Source organism: Lepisma saccharinum, chromosome 1, assembly GCF_977018435.1.
Source record: "Lepisma saccharinum chromosome 1, izLepSacc3.1, whole genome shotgun sequence".
Lineage (NCBI taxonomy): Eukaryota > Metazoa > Arthropoda > Insecta > Zygentoma > Lepismatidae > Lepisma > Lepisma saccharinum.
This window is the reverse complement of record NC_139229.1, coordinates 93323207-93335102: the sequence shown is the minus strand read 5'-3', so window position 1 is coordinate 93335102 and position 11896 is coordinate 93323207. Positions and strand designations below refer to the sequence as shown.

General features: G+C 37.0%; 1 protein-coding gene across 1 annotated transcript; it reads right to left on the bottom strand.

The window, feature by feature from the left end:
* Window positions 1-5431: 5431 nt before the first annotated feature.
* LOC145998102 (tubulin alpha-1 chain) lies at window positions 5432-11548 on the bottom strand. Its single transcript, XM_083134669.1, has 4 exons — window positions 11453-11548; window positions 10009-10231; window positions 7590-7891; window positions 5432-6407 (listed from the first exon to the last, which is right to left on the bottom strand). The coding sequence occupies exons 1-4, from the start codon at window positions 11453-11455 to the stop codon at window positions 5583-5585; spliced, it is 1353 nt and encodes a 450-aa protein (XP_082990795.1). The 5' UTR covers window positions 11456-11548; the 3' UTR covers window positions 5432-5582.
* Window positions 11549-11896: the final 348 nt, after the last annotated feature.

The following is an 11896-nucleotide window of genomic DNA, read 5'->3' as shown; positions in this document are numbered from 1 at the left end:
TCTGTTTTCTTGATTACATCACCTTATACCAGCCAATGAAAACCTCCCTATCCATCATAAGAAATGCATTATAAAGGCGATGCATAAAATGGTACCAAATAATTTGTCCACCACCGTGTTCATTCACAGTTTCAGGCAATGTGAGATTCAACATCTACCCCAAAGGCAACCTCTGCAATAGTATTAGTACAATTTGATTCCTTTAAAACATACAAAATGTGAGAGAGGAATGGAAATAGTGATGCCCGGCTCTTTTTGTGTGTCCTACCGCACTACTTCGACCAAATTTTGTACAACTGTACAATTTGTGGTTAGCTGGAAACAGGTCCTGATTCAAATATAGGCAACTTTGGGTAAAATTTTCATTTCAGCAAAACATATTTCTTCAAATTTACAGGAGAAAGTACTTACCGAAATGAGTTTATTTATACTTTAGGAAGGTCTTGGAAGTGTGTTTTCCCCTCACTTAAATTTTTTTGCCGCTAAATCATGTAATTTTCGACATTAATTTCACTCCGATGCACGAAAGCTGTTCCCTTGATGTCCGTCTACTACGTGAACCAAATTTTTGTGTGCGTTTTAATGACATGCTATAACAACCGGTCAGTGTTTCCAAATATGCAGTTTTGTAACTGTGTAACAGTTGTAGAACGTAAATAAATGTGCGTTACTGTTCATCATTTCTGATTACGAACTTGCGACAACATGACGTACACAGGATGCATGGTGAAATTGCACGGCGTTGAAGATCCAGTAGAATTTATAATTCACCATGGAATTGTGAAGGAATTGGAATGTCCCAAAAAATAAATTATCTTCAATTTTTCTAATTTTAAAAAACAATTTTAACTGCCTAACCTAACACAACCTAACCTAACCTTGCCGTGCATGGTACGTGGGGCCATTTATGAATGTTTTATGGGGCTATCTGTGAATGGTTTGCAGATACTCTTAAATCGGTGTTGAGTGAGAAAATACTACTTCCTAGCACTGTAGTCTATCTAATCTAGTCAAAGAATACAGTTGTGTATCATCTGCATAGAAATGTGGTGTGAAAAATTTTATAACCTTATTTAAGTCTACGGTGTAGAGGGTGAAAAGGAGTGGTCCTAAAATTGATCCTGGTGGAACCCCTGCTTTTTAAACTACAGCTTCGGAGATGTGGGAGAGCGAATTTTGAAGGAATGGTCTGTTTTCTATATTTGTCCTGACCATAACAAGCAACAAGTACTACTGGTGGATAAGGAACAAATCACTATTTTTCAGTCTAAGCTATATCAAACCCACTTTGGTGCTCGCTAGCAGCAGATAAGAAAATTAAATTCATGTTAAATTACTCCTTTAAAATTCTCTTTTATGAGATTAACAAGAAGTCCATGAAAATTCTAAATAAAGAACAACTATTGGTAAATGGTGATCTTCTGTAATGATTAAAAGATCAATTTTTAAAACATGCAATTAATATTTGAAATTATAAATATATATAGTATGCTTGCATCCAACACTGAACTAAAAGCTTGTACTCACACCTAAACAAAGGTAAAATATTGACAGTAAAAAACTGTGCTGGCAACATATTTGTTAAATTGCATAGTTCTTCCAAGCTTTCAATTCCATCTTAGTATCATCTGGGCTGGTCGAGAAATGATGATAGGTTGATTGAGTTGGTCCACTTTATGCACAGTAAGGCTGGGACTGGACCTACAGCTTAGTGGGATCCGAACCACTATGTGCCTCCACCAGGTATCGAACCTGGGAGGGGAGGCCATAGACGACAAAAGGGATGCGGTTGAAGTTCTTCTAGCTGGCGTTAGCCCTGATGATGATTCAGATTGAATTGAAAGTGGAAGAACTAGTGTTTTTTTTTATTATGCTGTTTTTTTATATAAATTGTTTTTAACATAAAATATTATCTGATATGCAGCAGTACAATTCAAAAATAAGTACAATATATCACGCTTCTTATTTTTTGAGAAAGCCTTTGGCTATACACCTGAGTGGAACTTTTTTGCATAAAGTCGCGACAGAGTGCAATGGATGGGTGCGTAGGTGTTTGCGAACCATTGGCACGTGGTTAGGTTAGGCAAACATAGTTGAAATTTGGTGTCGTGGTAGTATCAGGAATATATATATTTGGTTGTGAAACAAAAAAATTCACGAAAATCGAGAGTTTTCATTCCGAAAACTAACGCCTTATTTTCACTTATTTTGCAATTTCTAGACGTTTCCGACAAATTTTAACTTATGATTTGTGATTAGGAGGCCTCAATTACTTTCACTTGATAATTTGAGAAATAAAGTTACATTATGGATGGAGAATGTAAAGATTGGATTCTAAGTATATCAGTATTATTTTAATACTTTCTGATGTTATGTAAAATTTGAAATGTTCTTGGAAATGATTGCAACATTCTGAATGAATAAGGCAGGAAGGATTCAGTCTGAAAACTAAATATTAGGCTTTTGTACTGCGTTGTGTTAAATGTTGTAAATAGATTATACCGGACTACTATCGGATTAAAACTTATGGATATTCAAGTTCGGACTCCCATTAAAAGTTAACCAGTAGAACTACATAAAATCGAGTTACATCAAAATTCAGCTTATTCAATTCTGTGTCAATCTATATAGTTACCAATTTTTTTTTTCAATTATGCCTTCTATTTTTATCAACGTGAGAACAAAATAGGATATTTTTTAGTTTAGCAAACTATCGCTCTTTGAAATTCTATAAACAAAGAACGAGTGTTTTTTTATTTATTTATTATCCAAACTTTAATATCCATAATTTATAATCCAATAATACTCCTGTGACGTTCTGTAAGACCCGCAATACATCGGAGGCCTCTGTCGATCTCTGTGGGGGAGTTGTTAGAACAGCGCACTAGGATGCCATGCCAGGTTCGAATCTAATCGGGTAAGATTGATTTGCTTTATTTTGCTTCGCTTCTTGTGCCACTTTTGGCTAATTTGCGAAGATAGGGATGTGTGATGAACACTCCCAAACGTCCATGCCCCGGCCAGGATTGAAACCCAGACCCCTGGCATTGAAGCACGATGTGCTAACCACTACACCAAGGAGGCTGGCTTGTGGAAACAGAACGACGGGGGGGGGGGGGGGACTACTGCTTATGGGTTTTCTTTTCATATTTAAAGACTGAAAAGCAAAATCTGTCAATCAATTATTTCTTTGTAACTCTCTCACTATGCAATTCTTTAGCATGCAAAGTTTTCATTAAAATCATAAGATTTATGAAATGATGAAATCCAAAATGCTAATGAGAACGACGACAACCTTTGCAATTATCGATCAGGTTTCAGAAACATGATTTTTACAATACTTTTGCATGTGCAATTTTCACTTTTAGAAGTAGCATGTTTTAATTATGTTGCTAATCATTAAAAGAATACCTCAATACCATCCCGAAGTATGATAATTAATATCTCCCCCTCAAAGTAATGAAACACTTTCCCCCTCTGAAACTGAAATTATAGCAGCCTCCCATATGACGTCACGCACTCTTGCATGATTCGCAATTTTCAGATGGAGCTACCTTATACACTATGATGCCAGAGGCCTAAGGTTCAAATCCCAGCCTGGTCTACTTATTCCAATCTTCACAATTAGCCAGAAAAGTGAGGTAAAAATAAACCAAGTTATTCTTTGTATTGTTTCAAATTAGATAAGGAGGGTTGCAAAGCATTCAAACTAGTGGCACACACACAATGTAACTATGGCAAGGAAGCACATTTTGGAGACTGAACTGGTGCATCTTGAGAAATCACACAAGAAACCAAAGGAACTGTTATGCTTTGGTTTTGGATGAAAGTGCTGCACTACACAAGCATCAAAATGGGAAAAGTTAGAATTGGCCAGAACCTCCAGGAGTTCTACGAAACTAGATCAGTTTTTGCATGATGCAGGTTTTGTTTTTTGCTGAACTACAAAGGTCTGCAATTGTTGATGTGACACCCGAGGTTTTGAACATACAGGAAATTTTATTTTCAAAGCATAGCATAGTAAAGGAAAAAAAAAAACATTACTTGAGTTATGTATTGCATAGTAACAATTAGAATATTAAAAGCTTATCAAATGTTTATTACTAATGCATTGTTTATATAAAGTTCCTATTTTTATTTAAAAGTCCATCCTAACATTACCTCAAACAGTAACATTGAGGTAAATGCTCTCTTTATGGTGGAGCCCTTCAATGTCTGCCACTTTCCACATTTTTGATGAAAACATTAACTTTTCTGGATGTGTGTTCAAACTAAGGGCTTTTCAAGATTTCTCTATAAAAGTGAAAATGGTAAAACATGACTGCTGTTACTGCTATATGTTATGCTTCATTACTTTTCAGCATGTTGTATTTGAGAGAATGGTGATAATTGTCCTATAGTAACATTTTACTCTTCATGTTCTCTTATGCTGAAGAAAAAACAGCTTTGCAACACAAATTACACAAGTTTTAGTGGTCTATTACATAAAAAAATCTAGCACTTACCTTGACTGAAGAGTATCCAGTTTTCATTACTGGACTTCACTGCAACATAACTGACCCTAATCCTTGCAATACTAGACTAATGACTACAATGACCAGAAAGGTGGTTTTACAGGAAATTAAACCTTGTGTAAAATTCATTCTGTACCGAGCCCAAGTAGTTAGTAATATGGTGCATTTTATACAGTATATTGATGCACTTCTATGTTGAATTGTGGCCATGTAATACATTCACTTTCAGTTTTGAGCAAAGAAAATCAACAAAAGTATCTTCTACACTAACATCCAGGAGAATTGGCAACAAGTCTCCAATGTAGAGGATAAATAATATTCAATCTCCAATGTAGAGGATAAATAATATTCAATCTTAATCATTGGACATTTGTGCAAGAAAATAGGGTCCTCACAAAAACTGGATGTAAATCAAATTGAGTGGAAAACATTTTCAATAGCATAAGGTTTGTGAATTTTAAAATACAACAAATTGAAAACTTCTGTACCAGAATTAGTGCAACTACTTCAGGCTCGGCTGGACCTCTTGGCTGATGGCAGGAAAACCATTCATGATGTCAAAACCACTATAAATTATACAAAGAATTCCTTCCAGAGCATTTATATGAATCCGAATGCTTTGCTTCTGATATTACAAATACTATTTAATCTGCAAAAAAATTCACATGTATGCACTGGAAGAACTTATGCAATTAGTTTGCCTCCATTACTAATCCACATATGGAGCCAATGTTCAGAATTGTGTTACGCAAATTAGTTACCAAGCCACCTGGTTTGTAGAAAGATTTACACTTCTTACCCATTCAATATGCACATGCACTAAAAAAGTGTGGCACGTGCTTGTTGGCATAAATTTGGAGCAAATTTAAACATTACAGAAATCAAATACGAGGAACAATTGCAAATTAAACAAAATATTTGCCCAGTATCTTAAAAAAAACTTTATTTCAATAGAAACAGGAATTTATCTCAAGAATAAAAACAGGAATGCTGAGAGAATGGAAGAACCAAGTTAAAAAAGAATTTTGAACGGTCTGGGCCCTTGCAGGAAGACTTACATCAGAGCACTTAATACTCTTCAGCACCCTCCCCCTCTCCTTCAACGGAATCCATGCCAACCTCTTCGTAATCCTTCTCCAAAGCAGCAAGATCCTCACGAGCCTCTGAGAACTCTCCTTCCTCCATACCTTCGCCTACGTACCAGTGGACGAAGGCTCGCTTGGCGTACATGAGATCAAACTTGTGATCCAGACGAGCCCATGCCTCTGCGATGGCAGTCGTGTTGCTCAACATGCAGACTGCACGCTGGACCTTGGCGAGATCTCCACCGGGTACAACGGTCGGTGGTTGGTAGTTTATTCCAACCTTGAAGCCAGTTGGACACCAATCCACGAACTGGATGGTACGCTTTGTCTTGATTGTTGCGATTGCTGCGTTCACATCCTTTGGTACGACGTCTCCTCTGTACAGCATGCAGCAGGCCATGTACTTGCCGTGTCTTGGATCGCATTTCACCATCTGATTGGCTGGCTCGAAGCAGGCATTGGTGATTTCCGCAACTGACAGCTGCTCGTGGTATGCCTTCTCGGCAGATATCACAGGTGCATAGGTAACGAGGGGGAAGTGGATGCGGGGGTATGGTACCAAGTTGGTCTGGAATTCCGTAAGATCAACGTTTAAGGCACCATCGAAGCGAAGAGAGGCAGTGATAGAGGAAACAATCTGGCCGATCAACCTGTTCAGGTTTGTGTAGGTGGGTCGCTCAATATCCAAATTCCTTCTGCAGATATCATAAATAGCTTCATTGTCGACCATAAATGCACAATCTGAGTGTTCAAGAGTTGTGTGGGTTGTAAGGATTGAGTTGTATGGCTCTACAACAGCGGTAGAAACCTGCAAGTAAACAAAAAAAATACCTCCCGTAAGATTCCATACAACTATGCTTAAGAAATTTGTAATTACTATTTGTAATGGGAATAAAAAAACTTCTGCAACTACATTTTGCAGCTAACTGGTAACTAAACCTGTAACTTTCCCATAAAAACTGACAGAATAACTGAATTTTATAAAAAAAATGGAGCAGTGGAAATTGTCAGTCTTTGCACTGGTAATACTGAATGAAATTTCCGAACTCACTCAAGCTCTATAAAGAATCTCTAGTTAAGATTTTTAAGTCCGCATAATGACAAATTATTTAATAAAATACCATAAGCAGTATTACTTACGTTATGTGAGCATGTTCCCTTTACCAAAGGTTTCGGGAGTCGACTGCTTGCTCCCTACCTTCACGTTTCTTCCTAGGCTCACGTTATCGCCCAGGAAGAAACTTAGGTGATAACTTTAGCCTAGGAAGAAACCTGAAGGGAGCAGTAGACTCAACCCCTTGTTTGGTAAATTGAACATATTCGCATAATGTAAGTAATACTGCTTATGGTATACGCACACGCACAAAATATGAAAGCATAATGAACTAGAATATTAACTTTACTGTATAAAATTTTCCATAACCATTATGCACCACAAATATACTACACTGTTATGAGAGTGGGTGATTAGTCAACTCCAGTGTATATTAGGAAAACAAAATATAATTTAGCCTATTAATTAATAAGCAGATTCCATATAACCAATAACAATATTTGCTACATAAAACATTGTATGTAACCTTGACCTTCTGCTCTCTTAAAAAAGTGGGGAAAGTTTGCACGGTTTAAGATTTGAGAGGACATGTAGTGAAATAAATTGGTTTTATCTTACTAGAAGTATGTCATTCATTCATGCGCCTGTTGACATTACATGCATTTGCAAGAAACTATTCAGTTTTGTGTACTACCAAGCTTTCACAAAGTGAAGTAGTTACAGATAGGTTCTTATGCAAGCCATGCTTTGGGGTCAAATATCTTAGTTTTTACAGCCCGAAATATTTGGTTAAATAAAATATCGAAATAAATTTAAAAAATTTACAAATCCACGAGGAGGGTACAGTCTAGGATCCCTGAACATCAAGGAATCCAGGAAACTAACTACCTTAAACTACTGGATTTCAAAATTTTAAAAAGTTTTCCATGTTCTCACCTGTGGGGCTGGGTAGATAGCAAATTCCAATTTGCTCTTCTTTCCGTAGTCCACAGACAATCTTTCCATCAACAAGGAGGTAAATCCAGAACCAGTACCACCACCAAAGGAATGGAAGATGAGGAATCCCTGAAGTCCTGTGCATTGGTCAGCCAACTTTCGGATTCGGTCAAGAACCAAGTCTACAATTTCTTTTCCAATAGTGTAATGACCTCGTGCATAGTTGTTGGCTGCATCTTCCTTTCCAGTGATCAGCTGCTCAGGGTGGAATAGTTGCCTGTATGTGCCTGTTCGTACTTCATCTGGAAGGAAAATAAATGCCAATTTAACACTTTATAAAACCAAACAACCAAAAAAAATAAGTGTCTGGAGACATCACATTATGTACATTAACAAATTGAAAAAAGTGCATACAAGAATTTCATGCTAGCAGTGAAATGAAATCTCTTGCAATACTAATTCAGTTTTAAAGAAAAATATCAGTTTTCTAATGATTCTGATAGCATTCTGATATTACTGTCATGAACACTTCAAATAAGCAGATTAGCTCTTCCCACAATACTAAATTTAGAAGTACTAAAGATACTTCTGAAGAACAAGCATGATTTAATTTAGGGTAGACTAAAATAAAAAAATGTTTTAGTCAAATAAGGGGGTTTCTAAAACAAAGTTTTGACATACAATTGACTTCTCATTTGGACTCTCAAATTAACTCTGCCTGCAATTCAGCCTGCACTTGAGGTAAGAGGTAAACCTTTTGAGGTTTAATTTTAGCCTTATTTCTTTGGTACCTAAATGTGTCGTGCGAAAAATAGTATTTAGGGGCAGGTGGCTCCGGCCAGTTTCTAACATACCTTCATAAGGGATTATACAGAAAGGTGGGTTCCCGGTTGGAGGCGGTAGGCTAATTACCCAAGGGGCAGAGCCCGGAAAGTGGGAAATTTCAACACAGCAACCGCATCTCAACTTCAAATGGCTTTTCAAATTTTATTATTCACAATTAGCAGGACAAATAAATGAAGAGGGTGTAAGATTTTGACATGGACCCACACAAGCTACGAAATACTACCTTAACATTTCATGTTAATTATTACAAGATTGGATTAAAATTAATTCTTGCAACAGAGTGGTCTTGCTAAAGAAGGTAGTACCAGTAACAGCATGACTATGGGCTCGGGTACCCTTTTCTACACCCTCGATTTTTCGCACATTTCAAATATTCTCGTTACAAAAATTAGTTCATAATAAACGATTTTTCTAAATAGCGCAGAAATAAATTTTTGAGATCTACGTGCTACGAAACTTACGTTTTTCATTAAATTAAAATTCCTTGCGTAACGTCAAAAAGGTTTTTCACAACTTTATGATGGCGAATGATGCATTCATGTCACAGGCGCAAGTCTGAAGATTTCGGATGATCGATTTATGTCACAGGCGCACGTCTGATTTTTTTCTTTTTCTTCTTATGATTGACTTGTGCAATAGGAACATTTGCGATTGCGATATGTTCTTTGTGTGACATTGGCGGATTTGACATTTCAGACATTCGATTTCATTTATGCGACTTAAGAAATTGGAAATAATATTTTTTTGGCAACTGCATGCCGTAAAGGGGAGGGTTGTTTTTTCTAAATGACTTGTGGGATGGGATAATTTGAGACTTCTAATTTTTATAATGGGAAGGGAGTAGAGGTTGGTATTCTGTGGAAAAGGACAAGGACTTTCAACGTAGGAGTTACTTCATTTTTGGACTTACAAATTGAACTTCAACCCACAATTCAATACCTGGCCTTGGTAAAAAGAGGCAAGTTACCTTCTTTGGTTTAATTTTAGCCTTCAATGCGGAAAACTGAGAAATAGTGTTGGGGCAGGTGACTTCGCCCAATTTCTAACATGCCTTTAAAAGGGACACTATAGATACAGGCGGGGCCGCGGTAGCGGTAGGGGGCGGTAAGTCAATTACCCCAGGGGCGGAGCCGGGAACAAGTGGGAAATTTTGACTCAAGAATTGCAAACTAGAAAATCGCCACTTTAAACGGCTGTACAGTCGTAAATACTTCTTTCCGCGCTCCAATGTTTTTTTATTCACAAATAGGATCACAACCTTCATAATGAAAAAAAAAAAAATTCAAAATTAGAGGGTGTAGAATAGGGTACCCGACCCTAACTATGCAATACATTCTAATATATCGCTGCAGATTTTGAAATTTGGCTAACAGTGCACAAGATTTATAATCCCATGTAATGATACACTTGATACAATGAACACATGTACATTAAAAATTCAGTGTACTCCAAGTTATTTAAAATGGAACTTTTAATAAGAGCTCAAAATATTTTTTTGAACCGAAAGTTAACAAGGTAACGTGAAAAATTCTAGCTTTCTTTAGTAAATACAAGATTTAAAAATTTTACTCACCAACAACTGTAGGTTCCAGATCTACAAATACTGCTCGTGGGACATGTTTTCCAGCACCAGTTTCACTGAAGAAAGTGTTAAAGCTGTCATCTCCTCCTCCAATAGTCTTGTCAGAGGGCATCTGGCCATCTGGTTGAATGCCATGTTCAAGGCAATACAACTCCCAGCAGGCGTTGCCAATCTGCACACCAGCCTGGCCAACGTGTATACTGATACATTCACGCTGGAAAGAAAACACTTGTGTTATGAAAATATAGATATATCACTACTACTTTCAGGTTTAAAAAATCTTATTGGTAGCAAATCTAACATTTAGTGCACACCACTAGTTTCATTATTTAAATTCCATTCCAAATGTCACATTTAATACTTTCTTTTACTGCTTGTTGAAAAACCGGACGACAATTACCCTATTGAAAACAAAGTTAATTTTTAGCAAGAAAATTATTAAACACGAGAAATTGCATACTTTGCACATTCACTTTGGGCAAAAAATGAAGTTGTCAAGATACTTAGAGATTGATTAGCGTGCTTTTCCAACAACTGCATAACCCGGCTATTGCTATGCATATAGATTCACAATTTGCAACAAAATATTAACGTTAATTACATCAGACCAGCAACTTTCTTCATACACAGAGAAGCTACTTTCATTCCCAGGTATTACATAATTCAGTTTGCACATAACTCACTCTTCAATATTCAACACGAACCTTCGAGATTTGATGGCACTGGCAAACAAAGGAAATAAGGTTAGTTTCTCCGTTTCGATTAGGTTAAGAATAAGTCCCTGGAAATTGCTTGAAAAGCTAAATGGCTGTCGAAGCCGATTGGCTACTTCAGTCTTCCAAAAAATTATTCCTATTCAAATATTCGGTTCGTAGGGGGCAAATTCAGTCTAATACCGAAATGACTGATGCCTATCAAGTTTGACATTAGTCTCCACCAAACACGAGCGCACAACTTCCTTTCCCAGACTTTCAATAAAAATAAGCGAAATAAAGAGTGCTACAAATTGCCAAATCAAACATGTGCGTCATATACAGATCAGAACGAACCATTGTTAAAATAGATTACATGCAACTTATTAACCAGACGTGGTTACACCCGGCAAGTTATAACCTATTATAGGCTTTTAGTGTCCATACATATTAGTAAATATGACAATTACCCTTTATTACGCTTCATAGCCTTACAAGATTTCACATATATTTAAGTCTGATCGCATGTCTACACGCCGATGGCGGAAGATCTTGCTTGCAGTACGTAGCAAATACAGTTATGGCGCCATGTCGAACATTCTAGCAAGCACAGAAATTTCCACAATTCTCATTCTACCGCAATTTGCGACTTCCTTCAAAAGTTTGCTGCACAAATACAATTACACACACCCTAACACTTTTGCAAAATAACTTAATTACAAATTCTCACAAACGTAACTTACCATTTTGAAGTTTTTGTAGTTAAGGAAGTACACCGAGTAACGTTGGTTATCTTCCTGCACAAACTGTGATTTCACCTCAGCGGTTACAAGCTTATATAGACTTCCTGACGTCATACAAATGGCGCATTGCCATTGGTTAAACTCGAAAGAAATTCATGTGAAGAGTCATACGGGCGCGGTCTGATTCTAACTGTTGCCAACCGGGATATTTTAAAACCAGATCTCGACGTTTTGTATACAAGCAAGGGCGTACTGTCCATCGATAAACTACTATGAGTAATATCAGGTTGACAGGTAGTATACGATTTTGAAAATGCAGAGAGTTCATCGGAATAATTTATATAATCACGTACAAGGTTTCCAGAGCCCTCCCTCCGTCGATGGCGTAGTGGAAACGTCGTCGCCTTGTAATCAAGGATCCCGGGTTCGATACCTGGTGGTGGC